The sequence below is a fragment of the Rhodamnia argentea genome, chromosome 2, assembly GCF_020921035.1.
Source record: "Rhodamnia argentea isolate NSW1041297 chromosome 2, ASM2092103v1, whole genome shotgun sequence".
Classification (NCBI taxonomy): domain Eukaryota; kingdom Viridiplantae; phylum Streptophyta; class Magnoliopsida; order Myrtales; family Myrtaceae; genus Rhodamnia; species Rhodamnia argentea.
The window spans coordinates 27,806,596-27,832,510 of record NC_063151.1 but is presented as its reverse complement, the minus strand read 5'-3'; the positions used below and the strand labels follow the sequence as shown (position 1 = coordinate 27,832,510).

Below are 25,915 nucleotides of genomic sequence, written 5' to 3'. Positions count from 1 at the left end.
GCGCACGTACAGTATGAATCAGCAGATGATCCGCAAGATGCAGCAAACGACCCAGCGCATGGCCAGCACAGCCAGGCGAGTGACCGGACAGACGAACAGACTCGATCCTTGGATGATTTTGGGCAGCCGAAGGGCCATCCAAGGGCTGTTCACGTAATGATTCGGCCACGGGGCAGATGAAAGGCCTCACAAGGGACTTGTCGGAGAAAAAGTTCCACTAAAAAATTGCGATATTCAGAAGCATCGGTACATCAGAATGATCATCCTTTTATAATTCTATTCCTTACAGCCGTTAAAGCTCTCGTAATGCTATCGAACATGTGCGGACATCAGTGACACGACATCCCCCATCGGAAGGACACTGTAGATCGGATGTCGTGGGATGTCGTATGTGTCTGAAGAACGTTGCCCGTTGAAAGTAATATTGTGCAGCTTGGGCCACTATCCGGAGATGCAACATTCAATTCTCCATGAACACACTACGGTAATTTTATTTTTCTTTCTAATTGGGAAGTTACTATAGCGTGAAATCCACGTTTTACAGCCATTTGATATCAACCGGTCTGGTGCCCATTGAGACCAATCCTTTGTTTTTCCCCAACTCACGGGCATCACACGCATGCTCATCTTGTACCCGAAGAGAGGCTTTGTGCATCCAATTCAAAATTATTCAAGGTACAAGCCCTGGACAACAAAGCTGTTCAAAAGCCCGAGACGGCACTACCCCTACTAGAACCTGAAAATATTCACATCAAGATTTCCTTTTCAGAAAGGAAAAGGACGTCTATGTGGGTCTTCAAAAAGGATGACTACCTGATATGCAGTCTAATCCACTGATAAGGTACTTAAAGAGAAAGATCCAGCAGCAATTATCCAGCATAAGGAACAGGGAACACGATATGTAACACGGTATATTCCCTGTATAAATATACAAGAATATCCAACATCCAATGGTCATAGCATTTCTTCCCATTTTCCATCCCAAGTCCACAGTGGGTAAAGATTGCACTAGGTGAAAATCATTTCAATTTGGGGAAGTTTATCTTCCACATCATCACTCGCCACTAGCATACAATCTGGTCCATTCCTTCGCTGCAGGGTCAAATTAAAGAGGGCACATCAAATAACAGGGATAGAGCAGGAAATTAAATTTTGGCCGTCCACTGGACTACAGTAGATGATTAAGAAGAGAAAAAGATGAGACCAGCAAAACGCATTAAATGTGTCCCGTGGATCTCAAGCTTTAAAACGAAAAATCTTAAATCATTGTAAGTACCACAAGATCAGAAGAACCAATTACTGAGACCCAGCAAAACCACAAAAGACATAGCATTACCTGTTTCGACAGCTTCGGCCTCATTCGTCTTCCAATGCTTAGCAATATTCTCAGACAGCGGATCATCGGGGTTTGGAGCACTCAAAAGAGCTTGAATGCTGCAGAACAGTACATCAGAAAATGCTTCCATCGGCTATTGTACGAAAAATCCAACATCAACATGCCAAACCTCAAATTCCCAAAACATTAAACTTACCATTTTGCACAACAAACTCAAACAAATGCTGTTGCATTAGCCTCCATAATAAAAGCACAAGATAAAGGGAGTGATGCTGTGAGCCAGCAAAACTAAGATCTACATCTTTAAGAATTTGGTGGAACTTTTGTGTCCCTTAGCTAATTAGATTATTAGAGTGCTAATGCAGCCTCTTCAGTCCCTTTCCAGAAGTCTCTATATGCAAAGGGAAATCATTAGAATACCTAAGAAGTACAGTACGAATCTGTAGTGCAGGACTCCACTTGTCTTTCAGGATGTCGAGGCATATCCTACCAAGCTGATTGGAAGAAAACTCACATTAAGAATCAGATGAATATTCCAACCCCCAAAAAAAAAGGAAAAAGAAATTAAAATAGTACCTTGTCAATGTTGGGGTGATATATTTTTGTGAGAAACCTAACCTGTTGCACAAGTAATGATTAGAAGCTAAACCCCACAAGTCACCACTCTTTTCTGATAAAGCAGTTGAAAAACTCAGGACAATAAAAACTTCTACAGTACTTAAGGGAGACCCAGGAGTCAGCAACACAGGTAATGTCCAACTTCATCCTAGAGTTATCTAAGCAACCATATGCATATGTTCACACAACCCATCAAATCAATCAAAATAGCAAACGGATGAATCGTAAAAAGAGTTACTCAGACAAGTAACAAGCAGACTGGACAGAAGCCACCCAGCAGTCAAAATGAAGAGGAAACCAATATGACCTACTGCAGTAAGCCAATCATTTATTCTTTTTCCCGCCACCTGAGGCAAATCCTACTCCACTTTAAACATGGTTCACTGCAGACAACTAAAGCTGCCCAAAAATCAACACCCCCATGGGAACCATCTAAGGACGATCTGAACGATTCATCAATAATTTACTGTGATTGCCAATTTTTCTAGATAGCCGAAGTCATTGAAGAGTCAACACAAAGTTCCAACAGAAATGCAAAGGCTCTAGAAACAAGAGGAAAGCCATTAACCCACCATGAACCCAAGAAGAAACAAATAAAAGAGTTTGAAACAATTGCAAAAAGAAAGATGGATCACCGTCCTATCCATCTAACCTTTTTGGTAAGCGAGTTACTGTCATTAAACTAGCATGTAGCTTTTACTGTCAACACCAAGCATAAATTGATTATGTAGCTTTCACAAACAATATACAGAGCACTTGCAATCCAGCACCTCTACGTGATTGAGATTCTGCACTGAAAAGAACCAAGCAGCAGATTGACAATAAAAGTTACTAAATATTGGAAGAAAAGACTGTGCTTAACTGTGAACTACCTTAGGAGCAGCCATAGGATATTCTTCAGGCAAAAACAACTCTAGTTTGAAAACTCCTCCTGCAATAAGATTGCAAAAAGACAAGCAAACAAGTTAACTAAGAGATTATTATGACAGTAACGAACTTTTCTAAGCTGTAGTCAGGAGATTCGAATTTTACATGGAGGTATACAGAGAACTATCGTAGAAAGCTAGATTGAAGGAAAACATGCACTGCCGAAATGGATTAAACAAATATGCGCAGATGCAACATTAACTTGATCCTTTTTCCTGCTTAAGGGGGGGACAAAAAACCCAACCTCCCTAGGACGAAATGATGACCACAGACTCCACTAATGAGAGATTATTTCCAATGTAACAAAAGTCAGAAATAGATCCTTTGCATCATGCAGATGCACCAATGTGTGTGAAACTAAGCATCTGCTCTCTCTCAGATTTTAGTGAGCAAATCAATCCGTCAATAGCACAAATACAACCAACACCAGCTCTCCCTACTTCTTATACACAAACAAGAAAAAAGAAAAAGAAAAAATTGCGCAGCTGAATAACCATATGCACACAGGTGAGTTCAACTCATTAAATACAGAAAACTGTATGCATCACTGGAAGGTGTGCCTAGTTACATCAGGTTAACTTAATACCTTCATAAGGAGATTGTGTAGGGCCAAGGATCATCACGTTAAAGTACCGCATATTGTCCTCTGAAGGAGAAGCACTAATGCCAGGAGCTGAACCACAGATCTCAGAAATTAGTTTCTTAAACAATATATCTATAGATTCGACTGAATTACGGAACTCCTAATGTCTCTAATAGAAGAATAAAGAGGAGGAGCATAAAATTAACGCCCAAGAGGGGGAGTCTCTTCCAATGGAGAAAGATAGGAAAATTGTGACATAAAACACAAACACGAAAACAAAACAGATCTAAGCACAACATGACACTTCTTAAGATTTCAAGACAGATGAGACTATTAGACGAAGGTCAGGACAGCCAAATGAAGAAGCAGACTGTCTGATGAGTAGGAGCTTACCAGGTTCGCTGAGGAGACGCTGAGTTTCCTGTTCGTTCGCAACAATTTCAAAATGATCAACGGAGTGATGCAGCAAAAAAGGAAAAAGAGAGAAGAACAACAAAATTGTGTTAGAGCTCAACTTACTAGCAGACCCAAAAAATGGTCCGATTATCCAACACCACGTTACTTTTCCTACTCTAGACATGAATTGATCGTAGCACAAGCAAATTCCGAAGACCGAATTCGAAATCGGCGCGCAACGGAGACGGAGTCTAGAACCGATCGAGTTAAAACCCTAACACACACTCCGCGAGCACAAGCAACAACGAATCGCGACGCCAACCTATCGAGCTAAATTGGACATCGACAGCAACAGGCTATCAAAGCAGACAAGACTTCGCTTCGACGAAGCGCAAACGAAGACGATACGCAGGTCGTGAAGTCTGTTTCTCTAGTCCAAGCTCTCGAAATGGGGAAATTAAAATACAGGTTAATTTCACACAGCGATCAGATGGGAGGCTGGGGAAGGAACTGAAAAGCGAGAGATCGGAAGAGGATGGAGCACCTTTATGATCCTCCGGGGGAGATTACTGCTCGCCATTGCAGAGGGAGGTCGATGGCAGACCACGCAACGCGAGAGCGAGAGCTAGAGGGAGAGAGAGATGAGTAATTAGCGTCGACACGCGACGGTTCAACCCCGCGGATATTTAAGCGGCATTTTCCGATTTTCGTGCAACTTTGCTTGCAGAGTACTCGACAGGTTTTTCCTTTTTTCTTCTTTTTAAGCTCAAGGTCTAGACTCTAGGGCAACATTAGAAATGAAGGAAACTCTTATAATTAATGATTTAAAGCCAGTTATGGAGCTCAATTATCGATCCTCGGGTCAACTAATCATTTGCCGTTCGGTAAACAATTGAGGCAAAAACAAACTTGATATCTTTTTTTCTTTTTTCTGTTGTTGCTGTGGTGTTTCCGACGTCGTTTCGTTAGCTTAGTAAAGAGTTGAAAGATCGTCAATTTTACGTCCGTAGAAAGTTTGCTACGTTTCATCCGTATGCATGTACAAAAAGGTTAGGGAGGTGCAAAAGACTTGCCTAGCGATAGATTTCATCCTTTCGATTAGTGGAGCCAAAGAGTATGGACATCATAGATCATAAGTGAGTTAAAATCATTGAAAAGAACAGAACCAGCCTGGTATGGACCTCCATTTGCCAGTACCCATTCATCTCTTTACTTAGACTTTAAACAGAGTACTAATCATGGAACTGGGCCTGCTAGACCTGTATTCAACAGAAAGCCTCTGCTTATTTCATCACCAGAAGAGAGAGCTTGAACTGATGGAAGCAGTGCTTTGTCGATGAAAGAATCATCGGACCCGAGTGTAGCGCCTCGCGAATATTGTTCAAGTCGAACGAACGGAACATCGCACTGGTGCAGACAAGCTAATCTTGCCAAAGCACACATAACCACCACTAATCCTCTTACTTCAAATTTCTCTTATCCATAATCCATCAAGCTCTTGTTGGAAAGATACATAATTCAAAGAGAACTCAGTCTAATTACTCAGCCTGCCAGAGGAACTTGGAGAGAGCTCCCACAGGGAGCAGTTTTGGACCCGCCCTTCACTTGGAGACATTTCTGTATAGGAAATAATGCTTTGTATTCGAATGTGTGTAATGAAGAATACAATTAATTGTATAAGTTCCACCAATGGTCTAGAAGAATGGTAGAAAGAAGAGTGAGAAGGTAACAAGTACTGCCTGTCTAGTATCAATGTATCTGTTCGACTTTCTACACAAGTTAAAGGGAAAAAAGGAGATGAATTTAATGAGGATCCACAAATTACATGACATGTGGAGTCCAACGACACTTATTCACAAACGAGCGGCCGAAGAACCTGGCTATTCATCATCAGACGGCATAGTAGGGCTTCTTGAGCAGCTTTCCTTTTGATGAAGTTCCACCAACCGCTTTTCTGGATCACAGAGCCCTGAATGACATTTAAAACGGACTGTTAGGTATACCTCTTGAAGATGTATTCCCAAATGCCTTATTTACGCATCCACTTCCCCCTACAGTCGAAAGAACTTAGCATAACCCACAGCTCGTATGCTCTGGACCCAATATCAATATATAGAGTCGGTTGATGAGTTTCACTTAAACAGAAATAAGCTACCAGGTTGGATCTCAATTGAGATTACTGTTTGTAAGAGCTGCTCACCTGAACACTTTGGAATATCCCAAACAGCAATAAAGGATGGAGTGCAATCTGATTCACAAAGCATTTGATTGTTCTCATGATGTACATTCATGGCAAGCATCCATGACCCAATTGTAACATCCTCATTGCTGAACATCCGGAAACTGGAATAATAAAGAAGACATATATGAAATACAAAGGTAGTAGTTTCGCAAAAGAGAATAGTATCACACTGCTGACAATTGTGGATAACATAAGTAGTGATGCAGGGGGCCTTCAAAAGAAATGCAACATGCCAAGAAGCAATTTTTGACATACGGAAACATGATCACAGGTATCAGGGCTTTGCTTTTTTAACATTCTTCCTGCATAACAAAATAAAGTTGCACAAGCATTTCACCCTTGTGGGAGTTTTACTTCCCATACCTTTGCACTAACCTCACTAATGGGCAAAACTGTCCCAAGATCTATTTCTCTATTGATAAACCAAAAATTTATTTTCTCATGCTTACCCTGTTAAGCTTTTACAAGAATCTATTTTACTAAGGAAACATCATGCAAAGCTCAGTAATAACAATATAACAAACTAAGCCTCATTCTACTAAGTGTGTTCGGCTATGTGAATCCTTTCAGATCACCGTCCTCAATTCTTTATCAAGTCTTCTGTTGGATCTAAAATCTCCATCCGTATCTTTTCTCATCATCTTCTTCATTGTCTCCTTAAATTTTTCTATACCGGCTTTAACCTGAGTCTCCATTTAATGATTGCATCTTCTCACTAGAGCATTGAAGACCTTCATTAGACAGAGTATTACAAGCACAGATTAAATAGACCTTTTTTTCTGAAAGCGTAAATGGGGCAGGTCTTTGTTTTTTGGGATTTAAGAATTTGTAGGGGAAATTTAAGCTAGGCAAGCTCTACCCTAACAATTACTACTGATGCAGTGCCAACTACAGATAACCATGCAAACAAATAATTCTGCATGCTTACTAGGATTTATATAATGCATATGTGATGGATCAATCTCATGTTGCTTAGGGGCAACAAAGGACGGAGATTCACAGTGCAATCAACAAGTCGCTGAAAAATATATATTGAACAATGCCTTCCAATGGTGAGAATAGTAAACGTATGTAATCGAACAATATATATCGAGTCGACTCGGGATCTTGCCTATTGTTTCGAAGAGCAACCAAGCCTGCAACAACATCAGCTGAAAGAGCATATAACGGACCATACGCATGGAGGAAGTACTCGCTGCCAAGCAAATAGTGCAACGGCTCATACCTGCATCAGTCAAATACCAAATAAAATGCTGGAGAAAGGGGGAGACGGAAGAAATTTATCATGAAGAAACTCACGCTAACTATATAAATGCACCTACAAACTGCATGGCCTCAGAAATCTTCAACGTTTCTGTTCCTTTTCTATACCAAAAAAAAAAAAAACCTAATGCTGTCCAAGATAAAAATCAACCTAAAAGTCCTATTCAGTATGCGTTATGGCAATCTACAGAATTTCTATCTGTGCTAAAATGGCATATTTACACTAAATCTCTCTTTCAATGACTCGATGACAAACATCAGAATGCTGTCATCTCCCTTTTCATTAACATGATAGGAAGCATAAAACTGAAAAAAACTACACCATGCATGAACAAGACAATTGTGACCTCGCTAAAAATGGGGCATTGACACTATAAATCTCTTGTCAATTGATCATTCAACCATAAGCATCAGATAGCTATCATCTCTCTTTTCATCAAGACAATAGGAAGCAAAAATGGGAAACTACGCCGTGCACAGTTAAGAAAATTGTCAAGTGATCATATAGGTAAGACTAACCATTTAAGCTTTGGGTTGGTGAAAACTTGCCCCTTTTTCATGCACCCAATGTAAGATTGGGTATGACTCCGTTCCTTTGCCAAGAGCAATGAAAGCCGATCTGATGATTTTTCAAGAAAAAAATAATATTGTAGGGTCATTGAAAAATATCAATGATAAAAAAACAGTCACCGAGTCTGCCATAAGCTTCAATACCAGGTCTTAGATATATGTCATCGTCTGCTTTGACATAAAACTCGGAATCATAAAGTGCATATGCAGCTTTGAAGAAAGCTAGCCTGCAATTACAAACAGACAATGAACTTCAGCAAATCCATTGTGGAGATTAAAAAGCAAATCCATAACCTCCCCACTAACGTTTTATAAGGAAGCATACTGTATTCCTCTTCAATGTCCAGTAACAAAAAGTCGTCATACTCTGCCACTTCCCTCCTAAGCTCCGACATCTTCGACTGATCTTTAGTTTTGCCAATCACAAACCTGAATGCCAAACCAGTGGCTTCCTCCAACCTGCAATCAATCTTACCCTCAATCTACGCATTCCGCCAGTGCTTCTCAGAACCTCCATTTGAGGTCAAAGGAAAATCAGAAACTACCGACTCTGAAATGATTTAAAACACATTACCAGCAAACTACCCGTCTTCTACGGTTAAATGCACCAGCCATTCTACCTAAGTAGGTTATTTCGAATCAAAGATCTATCACTATTTTTAGCAAATGAACTTGAATTGGCATGATCTCATCCTATATGGTTCCAAAATGAGACTGGACATGGTTTGTAAAGTTCTCAGAGCAAATCGGTACCGTTGGAGCCCTTGCCGCCCGGACGGCATCCAAGTCTGGCGCAGGGATCTCCGGCGACCGGCCGATCCGAAACCGGTCTGAATCCCCACAAAGCCCATGACTTTATGACGGTTAGCACTTCGAACTCCATCTCCAGCAGAATTTGAGCCGTCCCCGCTGCCCTCTTTCTCCCAAACGACTCGAACCGATCGCGGCTCGCGGACGGAGCACTTGCCCGGCCTGAGGATGGCGATGAGGCCGAACACGAATCCGGATAGCCCGATCAGGAGGCAACAGCCCAAGATCAGGACCGTAGATCTGCGCGGCAAAGGACGGCTCTGGTGGAAGAACTTGGGAGATGAGGGCATGGCGAGAGCCCTGGGAAGAGGCCTATTTCATTGAAGCGGAAGGAGTCGCGGCTGAAGTGTCGATCTCAGCGAGCAGAGACGAGAAGAGCTGTTATGGCGCCGACCGAGAGGCGTCGCCTCGAGCTTAGCTCCTCGCGGAGGATGAAAGTGGAGGAGTAACGGCCGATCTTTGACTCCGACGGGAGAGAAAGCTAATTTGCAGCTGCATGAAGGAAGCAAGAGGAAGAAGGGCAAGCTCTCTCTCTCTCTCTCTCTCCCTCTCTTATTTTTTATTTTTATTTTTTTTGCTAATTTGTGATTTTTTTTGGGTCGGAAAATAGAATGTATTTATTGGCTGATTTTTTTTGTTGGGCATTTAATTTCCTCCTTTTGCTCTTACCTTTTAAAATCTGATTTTTGTATTAAATTCATCACTTGCCATCATAACCACATTTGTCGATTAATCCATTTCCTACATATAACGATTACCTCATTACCGCACCATCGCATCAGCCACCGTTGATCGCCACGTCCACCTACATTGCCGCCACGGACCACTCTGCACCTTCAGACTTGAATTCCTCCGCCACGAACGAACTTAATTCACATCGGTGCCAAGACACCACAATTCATAAGCCAAAGGATCTGTATCGATTTCACGTGCGCGCATAGCAGCTCTTCTTTTTTTTTTTGGTCCATGGGGTTCGTGTACTGGTCTTGTCGACGGGCCAGGCCGGGCCGGGCCGTATCCAACACTCGTCTGGGTCGAAGCCGCACGAGTTTTTCTTCTTTGGGCCACGAAAAAGCATGTCACAGAGTGACTGGCGGGCCTAGAGAACACCAAGGGACGGGCGATTCCCATCTCTGTCCGACGAGAAAGGGTCAGGGCCGATTGCAGCCGCGGTGGGATTACGATCTCGAAAGCAAATACACGCACCCGAATAAATTGCTCTTCCGTCGCGCGACGTAGTGGTCCCATAAAAAATCGATAGGAATTGGCAAAATGGTGGGGGCGTTGATTAGGAAAGAATTAAACGCTGCTCGTGTCCCACCGGCTTGGAGGGTGCCGTCAAGGACGAAGACGACGGAGTCGCAGTCGGACCGTCGTCGCAGAAACATCAAGCCAAATGATTTGGAGTTTTTCTTTAGATTTGTCCAGGAATTAATTAATTGGGCGAGAATATTTCGTACGTGGGACACGCTCTGTATATTGCTGGTCAAGAATGAGATCTTCTGTGATTACGCGTTTGGTTAAAAGAAGGGACATGTTCATTAGAAGTTCCAAAATTTGTCCCCAAAAAAAAAAAAAATGAAATCGAATCATAAACTTGTCAAATTGGGGCAATTGAGTCCTTCCATTAAATACGTTCAATTTGACTAACGAAAAATATCGACGTGATTTTTCTTTTTAAATATTTTCTCACCCATGTTCGATAATATGTGGATGGACCTGAACATGTCATTAAACTATTTCGTCTAAACTTTGGGAAGTAAAAATTTCATGAGTATTTCCCGAGAGGAAAGGAAGAAAAACATTTTTTCTCAACTTAAGAGAGTGGCGATGGAAAATATGGACTCCACGTTAACTTCAATGGGCTACTGTCGAGTATGGAGATATAGAAGTCTTCCGCGCCTAAGATGAATTATCGGAGTTTTGGCTCATGCGATGTCGACCTGCATTTCGCGCGGCATCTGTAAACGATTTATTGACGACGTGTCCCGATCACAGATGCGTCACACGGTTAGTTCGGAGAAGATGGTAAAGGACAGGAATTTATAGAACGCGTCGTGTCGGAATGTGAACATGTCCCCGGGTGTCGCTGTCTCTCTCTCTGTCTCTCTGTCTCTCTGTCTCTGGCGTGCCTGACTGGAAAGCTGATGTCGCTCGGACCCAAAAAAGTAGTGGTGTTGAACTTGGCCTTCGAATCTTTTTGCCCATTCTTCTTTGGGTGCTGTGGTTTCTCACCCTTTGATTTTTTACACGATCTGGAAATATCTTAAAGACTTTTTTTATTTTTTCCGGTCGGGGATAATCTCATGACTTCAAATTATTGATTTTTTCGAATAATGTAATGGGTTGTGAAAGCTGACCTTCCGACTCTTTGGCCCTTCTGTACCAACTCATATGAAAAAAAAGAAAAAGTCAGCTCTTGAACTTTCTTTTCCGCCCCCAAAGAATTGTTAAAAGCTGAAGAAAAGTCGTGGAAGACATGCACACGTGAAGATACGGGGTCTTACATTTCCTAGGGGCTTAGTTATTTTTTATTATCACAAAAAAAAAAAAAAAAGGTGACGTAGAATTGAAGAAAATTATGGGCACGATATAGATGTTACGTCAAACCCAAACCTCAATTCTTTCGGGGAAAACGAATGATCTAGATAAAATTTTCTTAAACACGATCACTCGCGTCGCTTATAAAAAAAAATAAAAAAAATGGATGAACGAACAATATTATAATTGCCCTACATGAATTGTAAAAACGAATGGATCGACGAAAAATTAATATAATCGCCTACGAATACATTTAGATATGAAATGTTTTAAGTAATAAAAACATATCTCGTCGACCTAAGCAACACAAAGGATCATTTTTTTTTCTTTTACGATAGTATCTTTCAAATGTTTCAGTTTTTTCGTGAAACAAGCAAGTGGTTCGGGACAAAAACCTTTTTGACCATCGTTCTAGGACGAAATAACTGTCGCTCTTAAAGTATCCTTTTGGCCAAGCGAGGAGAAACTCGCGTTCACATTGATATTAATAATTGTGATGTAAGAAGACGGGTCGTCTTGTAGCGGGGACGTGGTCAGGATTGTTTACGTTGAATACGGTACAGCTGCAAGCTTTGACGAACCTCCAACTCCTAAAATAATAGTAGTCCAGTCGGCTTCCTCCGAAACATCCTGAATATTTCCAACACGTCTGTCCTCTCTCTCTCCCTCTCTCCCTCTCTATCCAGAAATCTTTAGCCGTCGTAATTGAGGAGGATAGAGCGGCTAAGGTTTGATTCTTCTTTCTCTTGGCAACTTGCTCGTGCTCCAGTAGAGTTTGCTTCGTAGCTTCTGAGATTTCTCGCACAAGGGTAGTTCCCATTGTTTGAATCTTCTTGTCTGCGTTCGGTTTTAGCTTGGCTTCTGCAGTAACGAGGAGAGCGCCGGAATTGAGCCTAATCCTTGTTTGTTTGTGAGTTAGAGAAACTGAACACGGTATCTGAGCTTGTTGGTTTCCTTTCCGCTGCTCCGTTATTGTTCATCGTTCTTCAAAATTCATGTTCAGCTCCTGCTTGTTAACATTCTTTAGGGATGAAATGATATGTGAAACCGTAGACTGGAGGGTTGGGGATGAGTTAGAATTCATCCTGAAGGAACTGTCATGATGGGCAATTCGTCTTTCTGTTTTGATGAGTTGCGATTGATGAATGGTAATGATGAGGGATTAAGGGCAGATCAGATGCTGGGGAATTGATTTTTGCATTAACAGAGTCGTGAAATCTTCACTGTTCGCTGTATTAGGCTAATGTACGAGTGTTGGTTTTGTTTTCACCTTTTTATCAGGTTTCGGTGTGGAAGACTCATCTTAATGCGCGGCCGGTCTGACAATAGTCCGTGAAGATCTCAGCATAACTTTTCGGTGGAGATACCGATTTGCATCGGACAAGCCGGTCCAATGCGCTGTTTTCCTTCATTATTCAAGTGCAACAGAGCTTCCCCATTGAAACTAAGTGGAGAGGTCGATGAGGGTATGGCTTTCCCCTTTTTATAGCTGATGCCACAATTATTCCCACAGTATGTTATGAATTCGTGGAATGAAAATGAAAAAGGAAAATCCTTTCTGTTGGATTTCGTCTGTGTGATGCAGTGAGGTCTAATCTTGGTTAGATTCATTCCTTTCCAAACAGGCTTGTCAGATCTTAGAACTATTATCCTGCAGCATCAGTTGGTTACTTTATGCATTCTGTGAACCTTCGAATTCTTGAGAAAGCTTCTGATTGATTCTCTCATATGTACAGAGGTTTCAGGAATACAGAATACAACGTTGTACAAGTATAAAGACTTGGTCAAAGCAACCGCAGATTTCAGTCGATCCAACAAAATCGGTCATGGGGGTTTTGGTTCTGTCTACAAGGTAGTGGAGCCATATTTTGGTGTCTTTTTCAATAGTCGTGCTTCTTTTTTTCTTTTTCTTTTTTTCAATTTCATGGATGAGTAACAATAATTGAGCAACAATCGGAAATTTCTCGACTTGTGTGAACAGGGTGTACTTGACGATGGCACCTTGGTCGCTGTGAAGGTGTTGTCGGCTGAGTCGAGTCAAGGAGTGCGGGAGTTCTTGACAGAGATAAACATGATTGCAAATATAGAGCATCCTAACCTAGTTAAGTTACATGGTTGCTGTGTGGAAGGAGAGCATAGGATCCTGGTATACGGTTATCTCGAGAATAATAGCCTCGCGCAAACACTTCTTGGTGAGTTTACTTCTGCATATTTACTTCTGCCATTAGCCGAGATGGTGTGAGATTTTTCTCTCCTTTATAGGCGGTTCCAACAGTAGCATCCAATTTCAATGGCCTACACGACGTAAGATTTGCATAGGCGTGGCGACGGGGCTAGCATTCCTCCACGAGGAAGTCCAACCACCGATTATCCACAGAGATATAAAAGCGAGCAATATCCTGCTAGATCGTCAGCTGGAGCCGATAATTTCAGATTTTGGTCTTGCTAAACTTTTCCCGAGCAACATGACTCATATCAGCACCCGTGTTGCTGGAACAGTGTAAGTCACAAACTTCTCAATTACTCCTGTCGATATATGGTCGAACCTTTCAAAAAATTTAGTAAATAATTTGCCCCAGTTTAGAACTGCCGCTTCATCTGCTGAATAAGCGTTGAAATTCTGCTATGTCACTCGAGTTTATTCTTTGTTGGTTTGACCTGAATTTGTTGGTGAGATTGCACTGGAGATGTTCTGTTATGTAGTAAATCTGGGTATTTGGGCCCAAGGAAAGTAGTTTAAGAAACTCAATCAAGCTTCTGGATATATGTTTTCAAATCATGACTGAACACATTAAAACCAGTTAAATATTTGATGCTCTTCAACATTTGATCCTGATTTCTTTCTCTTTCTGCAACTACTCCTGTTTTTGTCGAAATCTTAGTTGTTGGTCAATAACATGGTTCTGCCTATGTAGGGGTTATCTGGCACCAGAGTATGCAATGCGAGGTCAGTTGACCAATAAAGCAGATATATACAGTTTCGGCGTACTGCTTTTGGAAATTGTTAGTGGGAGATTTAACACAAACAAGAAATTACCGGCTGAAGAACGATATCTTCTTGAAAGGGTAACGTCTCATCCTGTAGATTCCTATACCTGGAAGCTTATTTATGTCTCTCAATCATGAGGAATCCCCCTTTTGTTAATCGAGCATTACTGCATGTACACTGTGATATAGGCATGGAAGCTGCACGAGAAAGGGGAGCTAATGAGCTTAGTGGACACATCTCTGGACGGGGAAGAGGAACATCATAGGGAAGAGGCATGCCTATTCATGAAGATCGGTTTTCTCTGCGCACAAGGTATACCACGGCTTCGACCATCCATGTCGACTGTCGTGAAGATGCTAATGGGCTTAGCTGAGGTTAAAGACAGTGAGATATCGAGACCTGGGTCACTTTCAGAATTCATGAGTCTAATTCCTGAGGAAGGGTTGAAAGGTCACTCGAAGGATTCATCTTCCACTGCATCTGGGGAGTCGAGCGGGCCAGACAAATCATCTTTGTGGTCGAAAGACATGCCCGGCTCATGTGCTACGATGACCTTCAATTCTATTTATGATAGGAGCATTTGAACTGCAATGTAGGTTTTGCACGTACATGGAGAATAGATATTTGAGAAACTTTGCTGTAGTATTGAGGTTCCTTGTGCATAGTATTCTGGCTTGGTTAGGTATTCGAGTTGCCTTTTCTTTTTCGGGACTCCTGCGCTTCTTTCTTGAACAGGCTTTGGATGTGAGCACAGTCCAACGAGCTATAATTATCTAACTTCAGAAAAGAGCAGTCGAGCTTCAATGTCGAAGAAGAGAAAGTGTTGGAAACAGTATTATTCCTGATCTTCAAGTATGGGATGTGGACAATATGGACAGTCTATGCATCTTTAATAGAATTGAGGTGACAGTCAGCTCACATGTCATAGGTTTTCACTCAAAGATTTGTATCGCGACCTTAGAAGATATAGTCAAAAGATCATCGATAGGGTTCTTTCTGTGTGGTGTGCTAAGATCTCAGAGTGAAATTGTACAGGATATGAAGTATTTAGCCATACTTCGATCATCCCATCCCAAATTTTAGCGAGTTCTTTGCATGCTCAGCTGCGTGCTTGTGCCAACTTACTGCAGTGCGCGATCGAAGATGAATAATTTGCCTGAAGAATAACTCATGTCAAGTTTATGCACTAATTTGAATGGTACAAGGCAAGCTTCTGCTTATGTCAACAATTTGATAAGTTTAGGAATCGTAACAAGAAAGAATAGACAGAAAACAATCTCTTCTTAATACAGCTAGTTTCTTGTCCTACAGCATCTGTACCATAAGATGAGAAGACAGAGGACTCTGTAGCCGACGATGAAGCCACACATCACAGCTATGTTGGTCCACTTCTCTGATTGCTCTAATCCTTGCTGTCTCAAGAACCCGCTTCCATATAAGCTGCACTCTCCATTCTCAAACTCTAAGCACATGTTTCTCCCTTCAGGACCTCCATATTCATTCAGTATGAAACACTCAAATGGGTACTTGAACAAGCTCATGTAATGCATGAAAATCCAGTATTGGGGGATCTTCTCCTTCGATATGAAATAACCGGAGAAGAGGAAGAAAGATCCCATCAGTCCGGCGATGATCGACGTCCCCATGATGAAATTCGGCACGAGAGCGCTGAAACAAGCTACAAAGGAATTGGACATCAAGAGGACCAGCCAAACCACGAGCGAGAAGTAGAAAAATGCATCCGTGCTTCTCCGAAACCCGACCAGCCAGTAAACTGGGATCGAGTAGAGGAAACACACCATCAAAAGAAAGGGAAGGAAGACAACGATATTCGCGACAACGTAGGAGGATACCCTGTAGGCTCCTCTTGAAGTCTCCCTCATCAGGATTCTTCTTTCTTGCAGGTAAATGGGCAGGCCTTCTGTCGTTGAAGAGAGCAAGAAGGTTAGGCTGAAGGCAAAAAACCCGAGCCGAGTTTGCAGAGCAAGTTCTCCTGGATTGTCTCCGACGTTAAGGAAAATGGTGCCGAGCACGAACCCAGCCACAAGGGCCTGTATCACCCTTGTGGCGAAGAGCTGCTTCGTCCTGAAAATGTTTCTGCAAAATCTTTGCTCCAGTATTAGAATCTCTCTGAACCAAGAGTTCGGATATGAGAACAGCTCCTCTTTTCCTGCCTCGTTTTCATTACCGTCTTTAGCGTTTCCTTGGTGAAAATGCGGGTTGTTGTGAGCTTCTACACCCAAGTATTCTATACCATCAATGGCATATTCAAGCACATTGACATGGCACGGCATGCCCAAACCAGCGAACCTAAGCTTCTCTTCCAGAAGAGACAGAGGACCATTATGGATAACAAATCCCCCCGAAAGCAAAACAACTCGATCTAACAGCTCAAGGATTCGATACCCAGGTTGGTGGATGGTTAATATGATTGTCTTACCTTGGTGAAGTGCCATGAACTTGAGCTTCTTCACAACGTGAAGAGCTGAGGCTGAATCCAGTCCTGACGTTGGTTCATCGATCAAGATCACTGCCGGGTCATGGACTAGTTCCACCCCAATCGACACCCTGCGCTTTTCCCCTCCCGAGATCCCTCTGTTCGATGACTTACTACCTATTCTCGTTCCTGCAACATGATCCAAGCCAAGCTCCTTCATTAGTGCTCTCACTCTAGCGACAGCCTCTTTCCTGCCTCCGTGAAGCCTGAGACGCGCGCTATACATGAGCGTTTCCTCAACAGTCAGCGAAGGAAACAGCTCATCATCTTGAGGAACGTAACCAGATAACCTCTGGAAGCTCTTGGGATCGATTGGCTGTTCGTTAACGAGAACTTCCCCAGACACTTGGCCCCAGGAGATTTTCCCGGCTAGGACTTCAAGCAAGGTGGTTTTGCCAGCTCCGCTGGGTCCAGCAATGGCAGTGATCTCCGCAGGCCTTGCCTCGCAGTTCACATCCTTCAAAATGAACTTTGCGCTCGAGTTTCGACCCTTGTCGCGAAAGAGCCAAGAGAACTCATCGAACTTGGCGCACAGTTTGTAGGACAAGCTCTTTGTCTCCAACTTGTATGAAACTGTCGAGCCACCGGAATCCGGCGCCGTCAACGGCAATTCCATCGAGATAGTTGAAAGACTGGGGGAGAGGGGAGTAGCAAAAGAGAAAGGAACCTTAGGGAAATTTGATGAAGTGGGATAACGTAAGAGGGATGAATAGAAGAAGATGAGCTAACACGACCAAACCGGATGTTATCCGGCACACGTTAAGCCAAATAGGGGCTTGGCATGCAAAAAATAAAAGGGGGCATGCAGCTTGACTTCGAGCGTGTACTATAATTTCTAGTCGAAATAGGGGACCCCGCCTTGGTGGGTCGGAAGGTGGTGGAGAGTCTTGAGTGCATTGGAAGAAGAAAAGGCAGACAAACTCAGGCGTGTCTTTTCGGGTGAACAAAACGATTGACTATTGTAGTGTTGGCGTTAGTTGTCGAGCTGTCTCCCCTGTCATGACAAGCTACGAAGGGTTGGAAGACACCTACGTTTGAGAGGCATGCCCCGGATTGAAGTACTTGTGATGAATGATGACGTGAGGCACGTTGACCCGGGACGGGGCCCGGTGCATCATGTCCGGTCACTGAGACAATGATGGGCCCATGCACCACACCGGGAGGTCGGTAGAAAAAACTAGTAACTGTTCACAGAAAGAGGATGGATAACCCCCATAGTATAAAGATATGCAGTGAGGGGTCCTAAAATCGGACGATCCATTGATCTCAATGAAGCCCAATCTCACCAAGGAAAAAAGAACTACGTGTCCCTGCAAGGATAGGGTTCACATGGGCCAATGGCTAATGGGATCACAGGAGGTTAGTCACCTTAGGGTGTTCTTAATAACACTTTTGAAAATAAATTTCTGCTCCAAATCCATTTAATAATAGAGCTTTTGAAATAGAAATCCATTTAATTATGTAACATTACATTTATACTTATGAAGCAAATTTCTACATCCGAAGTTATGTTTGAGCTAGTTCTAGAAGTCAAAAAAAGTTACTTCTCTTTCGAAAGTAGAAATCTCTCAATATTAATATCTTTCTCGCTTCAACCTCTTTTTATTTTCAATCCCCCTCTCTCTCCTAACCACGCCTTCGTCGTTGCCGCCCATTGCCGACCTTCGCCGACCGCTACTACCCCCCGCCCAATACCGCCAATTGCCACCCAATGCTGACCTCCACCTACCGTACCACCCTCAAGACTATCGTCCATGAGGGAAATTATCAAAAATTCCTAAATCTTTTGACAACTTGCCAATTCAGTCATAAACCTTCCAATTATACCAATTCGACCATAAATCTTTTGATAATTTGCCAATTAAATCCTAAATATTTTTATTGTGTCAATTTAGTCCTAAATATTTGAAAATTGTGCTAATTTAGTCCTAAATCGTTTGAACTTTTTTCATTTTATTTCTAAATTATTATTTGATTAATTAGTCAAAAAGACTAAATTGACAATTCGTTAAAAGGTTTAAAACTAGTTTGACAAATCATTAAAAGGTTTAGGACCGAATTAACACAATTAAAAGGTTTATAACTAAATTGACAAGTTATCAAAAAGTTTATGACTAAATCGACAAGTTATCAAAAGGTTTAGAACTGAATTTGCATAGTTGAAAGGTTCAAGACTAAATTGGCACAAGTGCAATAGGTTTAGGACTTTTTAGACAATTTTCCCTCTCCCGCCCCGGCCCCCGCCCCGCCCCCGCCACCGACCACCAACACCGCCCGTCGCCTGCCCCGAGCACCACCCATCGTAGAGTCATCGTCTCCAATTGCCGAAGTAAAAATTAAATATTAATTATTTACTTTTAAAAATTAAATGATATTTTTAAAGTCATATTGTGTTAATAACGTTTTAGAAGTAAAATTTTTTAATTGTTATGAAAAGAAATTTTTTGATTAGAAATCAAATTCTGAAAAAGAAGTAGAAAAATCAACTTCTGAGTAGAAATAAAAAATATTAATTTCTGATCAAAAATTAAGGGTTGCCGTCGTACAAAGATCAACTCGTCAAACGAACAGTCCGCACGAGGCTTGGTTACAAACGTCACTGCACGTGTCACGATGCTGATTGTGCAGAGCCAATACCGCGGAGGCGGAAGCGCCCGCTCAGAGAATTCTCATTTGCTTCCAGAATTATACTTCTACTTTATGACTCCCTCTTTTAAAGTCAAGAACACCAAATCCAAGCCCTACTTATCAATACTTGAATATCCAAATAGAGTGAGTACCCCGAAATTCGCAATAAAAAAAATCACGAGGGGAAAAGGAAAGCCACCTTAAATAGGCCAATTGCAAATTTTTCCCATAATTGTAGTGCCACACTGCATTTTCAAAAACATTTTGTTAATTAAAGCCAGTCCATCTATAACGTTTATCTACGGAATTGAAAAAATTAATGTGGATTATAGAGACTCGCATCGACAAGTTTCTTTGTCCTGAATTGCTTGCGCTTTCTGACATCTAATTTATAAGTGCCATAAGCACAAACAAGTTTTGAATGAATTCTGAAGGACATTCGGCTTCACTAGCCGGTTCTTCTTCCAGCTCCGCAGCCAAGGGTCCTGCAACTCACTGCAAGCACAGTGGAGAGGACACACGGATGCATGGGGGGAGAGAGAGATGCGAGACAATTCCCTAGCGCGCATAATATATGACAAACACCAGGAACGGAGCCAAGCAACCATATGTGTCAGGGTAATTAAAGAAGGTCGCCTTTTGTTTACTGAGGTGACCTCCAAATAGCAATGATGTCGAACATATCCAACATCTCTGTGTCACCTGAGTGAAAAATTCAAACCAAATTAGTGACAAAATGTAAAAGTACTTGAAAACCCAAAGGCAACTTCCTCTTTTGAATAAGTGAACGATGTAATCAATTCGTTCCAAGATCCAAAATTACAACTGATAAGAAAGACACTAAATGCTAACCGCAAGTAATGGCATCTAGCCTAGCTTGCGACTTCCCAAGGAACATAGGCATGGTAAAAGGATCAGAACAATTGCAATTAAGAGAGACCCAATCAGCTGAGGCATGAGAAAGTTCGTTTACATCTTGATTCTCAGGTCAACCAATCAAGTTTCCAGCTCAAGTGTCAGCTGGTAAAATCAGCAACAACAATTAATGACACTTGGCACAAAGGGATTGCATTATGCAGCATAATATATAGCTGGAATGGGCAGATTCTTCATCATTAAGAAAATGATCACCTTTGCTTTCACAATAACATGTTTCAGTAAGACAAGACACAGCAACTTTGCATGCATAGCTCAGAGACTTCATTTCTCACTGGATGAATGAACAGAAGATGGCATGAGAAGAGCCTCTAAGTTGTGAACTTTGCTTTGATTTTTGGCCGCTTGTATCTGATCAGCCAGTGAAGGTTTCCTTTGTGCCTTTTCTCTCATGATATGATCTAAATCCAGTTTCTCCCAAGCTGGAATATGAGAAAGAACTGCATCCACTTGACCAGTGACTTGGACAACTTTTAAGGATCTCTTTCGGTTAATCTAGATAAAACATAAAAATGAAATCAGCCTAATAAAGTTTTGAGGAGGAACAAAAAGATTGGTATGTCTGAAAGGAAATATCTGTCAAAGAAAAGCATAGGACCAATAGACACATCAATGTTGAGATTAAACTGCAGAGCTACAAAAGTTATGGTTGCAGCTGAAGTAAAGAGATAAATCCAGACGTCCAAAGCATCAAATGCAGGATGATTCTCTTAGTCAAGACAATAAACTGCACTTACCTTCAGCAAACTCTTCTTAAGCTTCATCCCCTGATCGACTGCTAAGTCATTTTTCTTCTTCTTTGCTCTACTGCATGATACTCTTTTCGTCTTTCCTCGTTCTTTTGCTTTTTCCTCCCTTTCTTTTCTCTTCTGAGCAAGCCTAGCCATCTTTTCTGCTTTTGCCTCTGCTGCTTCTTTATGAGCCCTCATCTTTGCCATACTTTTAGCTCTTTCCTTTTCAGCAAGCCGATGAAGATGTTGGAAATCGATTTCATGCTTTAATTTGTCATAGCTATCCCAGTCCAGTTCTCTCTGATCACTCCATCCTGTCTTAGCTGCCTCTGCTATGTTATCTGCCCATGATGAGAAGAATTTCTCTTTCAATCTTCTACGCTTCAAACGCTCTTTCCAAATGTACCGAAGTGAAGAGCCAATCTTTGCTTTGATCAAATCACTGTAAAATAATTAGATCAATCCTGAGCTGATTTTCCCCACAGAGAGTTAATAAGGACCCTTAGACATTTAAAAATAAGAACAAGGTCCTTCAGTCGAAGTAATATTATCATTCGTGCAAACTACTTTTTTGCCACAGGCAAAAGGAATGACAGATGGCAAAACTTAAATCCAATTTCAGCTAGTTACTATAACTTCCGCGTTAAAACTGCCACAATCTTTCTTTGAAGCCCTCCCCTTCTTTTACTTTCTTCCAGCCTAATATGTGCAAGAATGTTTGGCAGCTTAAAACATGTTTGAGGTGTTGGAGATGCCAGCTATCCGTTGCTCATACTTTTGACAAGCTAAGATAGCAAGTTCCAGAATTGCAAAGCAACCATCTTCCTAAACAACCAGGGGAACAGATACAAGTGAAAGCATTTGAGGAAAGAAATCCTTAGAGATTCTCCTCTTTGAAAAAATATATCTATGTGACTGATGTATCATAGATTTGCAGATCACAATAACAATCGATGTCAAGTGATTCTGATTATTCATCAGATACGCTGGCAATTTGAACAAAATGATTTTATTTCCCGGAAGTTATTCTCAATTTCTCACATTTGGCCAGCATGAACTTTCTAGGGGTAACAAAGGCTACACTCTACACTAAGATTTGTCAGTGAGATGATTCAATTACTGCAGAACATCATCTTCTCCAAATACTGGAATATGGATCTACTCACAAATCTCCTTCTATAACTTACAAAAGCAAGCCAATTTCATTTTTAAGTTCAAATGAATAAGCGTTCAGTTGAGTCCATGTACTCCACTCTCAGCATCTTGGTCTGTGAAATGACTTATAAAGAGCGCACTCACTAGCTTTTCTGGTCAAGTGAAATTTGCTTCGTTTAGAGAGGTGGATCATCTCATAGACTGTTCAAGCACAGAAGGCACAAATTACCTGTGAGTACGGGGATGTTCAGACATCTTCTGCCTGATCTGGAAATATCAATTGGAAAAGAGTTAGACGAAAAGCAAGTAATTCTGGCAGAAATAAGTCCTGTGAGGTTTCAATATTAACAAAAAAGGTGAATTAAAAAGGGATAATTAGGTGCATAGATGCTTGCCTCCAGCAACAGAGCACGTGCAGCTCTATAACAAAGTCTACAAGAATGTATAGTAGTAAAGCAGGAGTCACTATGTGAAATTACTCCAATCATCTTTCTGTTAGTCAAACTGAGAAATTGATTGCCGGAAAATTCCAACAATGCTGAGAAAACATACACCCGAATTGATCTTACATGACTTCACCTTGGGATCTCTCAATGCTTCAATTGTTCTCTGCTTGATTCGCATTCGAGTCTCTGCACAATGTAAGAGATACTAAACTCCAAATAATCCATTATATGAAGGTTTGTAATTTCTAAGGAAGAGATTTACCTTCACTATGTCTTATCCCAACATTCCATGGCACTTTCCCTTTGTTGGCTTCTCCAATTTTTCTCCTTCTCTCACTTTCCTTATAGCTCTTGTCATTAAAACATCCTGAGGAGACGATCTCGCTATTTAGTTTTCCTTCCTCGCAGTTATTATCAGGAGCACCTGCCGTGACTTCTGACCAGCCACATTCCCGCGATCCAGATGTCTCTACCGGATCAACCCTCTTCTTTGATGATCTGAGGGGGTCAAGCATGGTGGTGGAAGAGATCATCGCAAAGGGAGGTGAATTGCTCCGCTTTGGACAAATGAATTGCACGAATTTGACGTCCGCAACATGCCCAAAAAGTGGGCACAGAAGTTTGTTCGGATCACAGATGAGGGCTGGGCATGGAACTGCCAATTTTCTGTAGGTTTCACAAAGCCACATTAAAACAGCAGGAACCGATTACCAGGTAAAAGGGAAGAAAAGTTTAGTCTACAGCAAATAAAACCAAAACACCAAATCGCATAGTATTAACTCTATCTAGAAAACCTAAAGCCCCATCCATCAACGAGATTTTCATTTTTCTTCGGTGTTGGAACAAGCGAAGATTCTCTGGCAGACGAAGCCATCGCAACGATCAATCAAACTCAGCTACAAATGCGATGCTAACCAACACTGACGAGCACCGGATCTAAGAATAGACCATGAGATTTTCGAACGAAGCAAAACATAGCCGCAAAAGCGAGCTTGATAAGCGAAATGCAGCTCGGTTCGATGTTCTCCGAGCGTGCCTCGATGCATACGCCCACATCGAGGAAATACTCAATTCGATCAACTCGGCACCCAAATTAGATCGGCAGAGAGGTATCCACACTCGCTCGACGGAATGGCGACAGCTTATACTCCAGCTCCAAAGTCTACTCTCTTTGAATCAAAATTCTACCGAGACGAGGCAGCACGGAGAGAGAGAGAGAGGGAGAGAGAGAGAGAGGCTTACGAGTGGAGAAGCGGCATTGTGCAGAGTAGAGAGTTCAGGCGAGGTTGATATGATGCGAGTTCGGAGACAAAGCGCTGAGAAATGAGAATGGCTTCCTCCGTCACGCAGAATGATGTCCCAGATAAGAGCATAGCGGGAAAGGGCGCTTTGCTTTATTGAGGAGTCCGACCCGTTTGGACATGACGACATCTTCCGGGTTACGGTTCTAATTGGAGCCCCGAGAATAGATCTTCATCTTTTTTTTTTTTTAAACTTTTTTTGAAAGAATAGATCTTCACTTGAAATTCATTATTATCCCATTTCATTTTGACCAATGTTTTTTTTTTGCCCCTTCTCATGATTTTCTTATATCAGCTCTATTGTTAATCACGTCATTGAAAATGCTCGTTGTACATTGCTCACGGTTTTTTCATGTAAATATCCATGTAGCTCATGTGATGTCAAGTGATGCATTATCGTCGTTAGGGAGCTCAGGATGTGTTTGGCAATGATTTTGATCAATGATTCTATTCTTTTGACAAATTTTAGGGAGTCATAATGCATTTAATACTTGCACAAAATTTCTGTTTCCAAAACAAAAATACATTTCGTAATCGCACGAAATTTATGTTCCCGAAAATAATTTTTCTTCACAACTTTTTCATTTAAGTCAAATAATCACGTCTTATCATTGTAAAGTTAGCCAATATAGCATCACCGATAAAATAGCTACATGTCATGCATAGTTCATAATTAATCTATTTATTCCATGAAGTATAGATACATATAAAAGATCTTTAAGAAAGAACATAAGCTCAATAGTCATTTTGTACCTAAATTTTTCCAACGAATTTAAAATTAAATTAGCTTTTGAAAAAAGTTTGAATAACCCCTAGACTACTCCGTGATGGTGCTGATCGTGTAGAGACGGATTAAACATAAGCTCAATGGTACCGCTCTACAAAGTTTGCACTTAAATTGCTTGCTACGATAAACATAATAAATGTTGCAAAGTATTTAAAAAACAATATTACAAAAGTCGGAAATACAAAGTCGTGGAATTGAACGATGACGGTCGGGTCGAATATGATCTGACCCATTTACAAATCAAATGACCCGTATAAACCCGACCCGTATTACTTAAACACTTTAATATTTAACAAAATTATGGAATATTTTTTTCTTATAATTTGTTAAGAAAAATAATATTACTAAAACACTTTAATACAGTACAAATATAGTGAAATTTTTTAATTTTTTTATATATTCTTAATTTTTTTTAGAAAAGTTTTTTCTATTTTAATTTTATTTTCTATTTTTTCTCCCTTTTCTCCAATGACCGGTGGCGGCTGCTTAAGGCGGTGGTGGAGCTAGTTGGTCGAGCATCCTTCCCGAAAACTTCGTTCTTTTTTTGGGGTCGAGGAAATAGAGTGAGAGTCTTTGTTGAACCTATTAAGAAGTGATTCAAAGTTGAGTTCCTTCTTTTTAGGAGGCGCTTAGCTAGTTCTAGTCAATAATAAATCGGTTTGTTAGCTGATTTTTAGGAGCCATATCCGGCTAGTTGCTGGTTTTATGCTATGTGATTTCTATTTATTGCTGTTTTGTATTCTCAAAAAAGTGAGCTGCATAAAAGTCCTCCACTTTCATAATCTCCTCTATTTTACGTGTAGTTTCTGTCTAGTGAGGTTGATTTGTATTAAGTGACCTTCTTATTGATCTAACAAGGTGGTATCAGAGCCAGGTTGAAGGTCTCTACCGCAAATCAACATGGCAACAAGTGGATCCAACTCGTAGCAATCGATGATACCCATTTTCAAGGGTGAAAACTATGAGTTTTGGAGTATTAAGATGAAGACTCTCTTTAGGTCTCAAGACCTATGGGAGATTGTGGAAGATGGTGTGCCAGAGAATGAAGAAGAGGGTAGAACGCGGGAGTTGAAAAAAAGAGATGCCAAAGCTCTTTTTTTTATCCAATAGGGGCTACATGAAACTGTCTTCTCTAGAGTTTCAGCTGCAAAAACAGCAA

The 25,915-nt window shown here is 41.3% G+C and overlaps 5 protein-coding genes across 9 annotated transcripts; 1 reads left to right on the top strand and 4 right to left on the bottom strand.

The window, feature by feature from the left end:
- Window positions 1-799: 799 nt before the first annotated feature.
- LOC115728520 (ubiquitin-conjugating enzyme E2 35-like) lies at window positions 800-23,916 on the bottom strand. 2 transcript variants are annotated; one of them, XM_030658841.2, is made up of 9 exons: window positions 23,873-23,916; window positions 4,405-4,485; window positions 3,858-3,885; window positions 3,468-3,554; window positions 2,827-2,885; window positions 1,913-1,954; window positions 1,757-1,830; window positions 1,337-1,434; window positions 800-1,092 (listed from the first exon to the last, which is right to left on the bottom strand). In XM_030658841.2, exons 2-9 carry the CDS (start codon window positions 4,438-4,440, stop codon window positions 1,055-1,057), a joined length of 462 nt encoding a protein of 153 aa, XP_030514701.1. In that variant the 5' UTR covers window positions 4,441-4,485; window positions 23,873-23,916; the 3' UTR covers window positions 800-1,054. The 2 variants fall into 2 exon arrangements, with proteins under 2 accessions (XP_030514701.1, XP_030514700.1); XM_030658840.2 differs by lacking the exon at window positions 23,873-23,916 and having other exon boundaries at window positions 4,405-4,574.
- Window positions 5,600-9,266, bottom strand: LOC115737363 (probable beta-1,3-galactosyltransferase 14). The gene is made up of 7 exons (XM_030669446.2): window positions 8,689-9,266; window positions 8,242-8,394; window positions 8,080-8,162; window positions 7,885-7,984; window positions 7,214-7,327; window positions 6,061-6,203; window positions 5,600-5,829 (listed from the first exon to the last, which is right to left on the bottom strand). The coding sequence occupies exons 1-7, from the start codon at window positions 9,033-9,035 to the stop codon at window positions 5,741-5,743; spliced, it is 1,029 nt and encodes a 342-aa protein (XP_030525306.1). The 5' UTR covers window positions 9,036-9,266; the 3' UTR covers window positions 5,600-5,740.
- On the top strand, window positions 11,869-14,963 carry LOC115728518 (cold-responsive protein kinase 1-like). The gene is made up of 7 exons (XM_030658837.2): window positions 11,869-12,014; window positions 12,568-12,752; window positions 13,023-13,138; window positions 13,268-13,478; window positions 13,549-13,786; window positions 14,202-14,352; window positions 14,464-14,963. The coding sequence occupies exons 2-7, from the start codon at window positions 12,680-12,682 to the stop codon at window positions 14,857-14,859; spliced, it is 1,185 nt and encodes a 394-aa protein (XP_030514697.1). The 5' UTR covers window positions 11,869-12,014; window positions 12,568-12,679; the 3' UTR covers window positions 14,860-14,963.
- On the bottom strand, window positions 15,086-17,813 carry LOC115737357 (ABC transporter G family member 10). Its single transcript, XM_030669440.2, has one exon. It carries the CDS (start codon window positions 17,386-17,388, stop codon window positions 15,568-15,570), a length of 1,821 nt encoding a protein of 606 aa, XP_030525300.2. The 5' UTR covers window positions 17,389-17,813; the 3' UTR covers window positions 15,086-15,567.
- Window positions 19,708-24,048, bottom strand: LOC115728517 (inner centromere protein). Of its 4 annotated transcripts, XR_007197342.1 has the most exons (8): window positions 23,911-24,048; window positions 22,931-23,334; window positions 22,802-22,854; window positions 22,452-22,489; window positions 21,074-21,509; window positions 20,612-20,831; window positions 19,959-20,102; window positions 19,708-19,895 (listed from the first exon to the last, which is right to left on the bottom strand). XR_007197342.1 is itself a non-coding variant. In XM_048273827.1 (7 exons), the coding sequence occupies exons 1-7, from the start codon at window positions 24,039-24,041 to the stop codon at window positions 20,044-20,046; spliced, it is 1,341 nt and encodes a 446-aa protein (XP_048129784.1). In that variant the 5' UTR covers window positions 24,042-24,048; the 3' UTR covers window positions 19,708-20,043. The 4 variants fall into 4 exon arrangements, 1 of the variants encoding a protein (XP_048129784.1); XR_004013855.2 differs by having other exon boundaries at window positions 19,708-20,102; window positions 20,374-20,831; XR_004013856.2 differs by having other exon boundaries at window positions 19,708-20,102; window positions 20,532-20,831.
- Between the last annotated feature and the right edge of the window lie 1,867 nt (window positions 24,049-25,915).

Excerpts from the sequence above, each read along its gene's own strand:
- LOC115728517 (XM_048273827.1), bottom strand. The coding sequence starts at position 24,041 with ATGCTCTTATCTGGGACATCATTCTGCGTGACGGAGGAAGCCATTCTC. Across the intron at positions 22,855-22,930 it reads TGGGATAAGACATAGTGAAG|AGACTCGAATGCGAATCAAG; the intron begins GTAAATCTCTTC and ends TACATTGTGCAG. Across the intron at positions 20,103-20,611 it reads ATCTTCTGTTCATTCATCCA|GTGACACAGAGATGTTGGAT; the intron begins GTGAGAAATGAA and ends TTTTTCACTCAG.
- LOC115737357 (XM_030669440.2), bottom strand. The coding sequence starts at position 17,388 with ATGGAATTGCCGTTGACGGCGCCGGATTCCGGTGGCTCGACAGTTTCA.
- LOC115737363 (XM_030669446.2), bottom strand. The coding sequence starts at position 9,035 with ATGCCCTCATCTCCCAAGTTCTTCCACCAGAGCCGTCCTTTGCCGCGC. Across the intron at positions 8,395-8,688 it reads GGGCGGCAAGGGCTCCAACG|GTTGGAGGAAGCCACTGGTT; the intron begins GTACCGATTTGC and ends GATTGATTGCAG. Across the intron at positions 7,328-7,884 it reads ACCAACCCAAAGCTTAAATG|GTATGAGCCGTTGCACTATT; the intron begins GTTAGTCTTACC and ends TGACTGATGCAG.
- LOC115728518 (XM_030658837.2), top strand. The coding sequence starts at position 12,680 with ATGCGCTGTTTTCCTTCATTATTCAAGTGCAACAGAGCTTCCCCATTG. Across the intron at positions 13,787-14,201 it reads ACCCGTGTTGCTGGAACAGT|GGGTTATCTGGCACCAGAGT; the intron begins GTAAGTCACAAA and ends CTGCCTATGTAG. Across the intron at positions 14,353-14,463 it reads AACGATATCTTCTTGAAAGG|GCATGGAAGCTGCACGAGAA; the intron begins GTAACGTCTCAT and ends ACTGTGATATAG.
- LOC115728520 (XM_030658841.2), bottom strand. The coding sequence starts at position 4,440 with ATGGCGAGCAGTAATCTCCCCCGGAGGATCATAAAG. Across the intron at positions 3,555-3,857 it reads GCGTCTCCTCAGCGAACCTG|CTCCTGGCATTAGTGCTTCT; the intron begins GTAAGCTCCTAC and ends TCTGTGGTTCAG. Across the intron at positions 2,886-3,467 it reads TACACAATCTCCTTATGAAG|GAGGAGTTTTCAAACTAGAG; the intron begins GTATTAAGTTAA and ends ATCTTATTGCAG.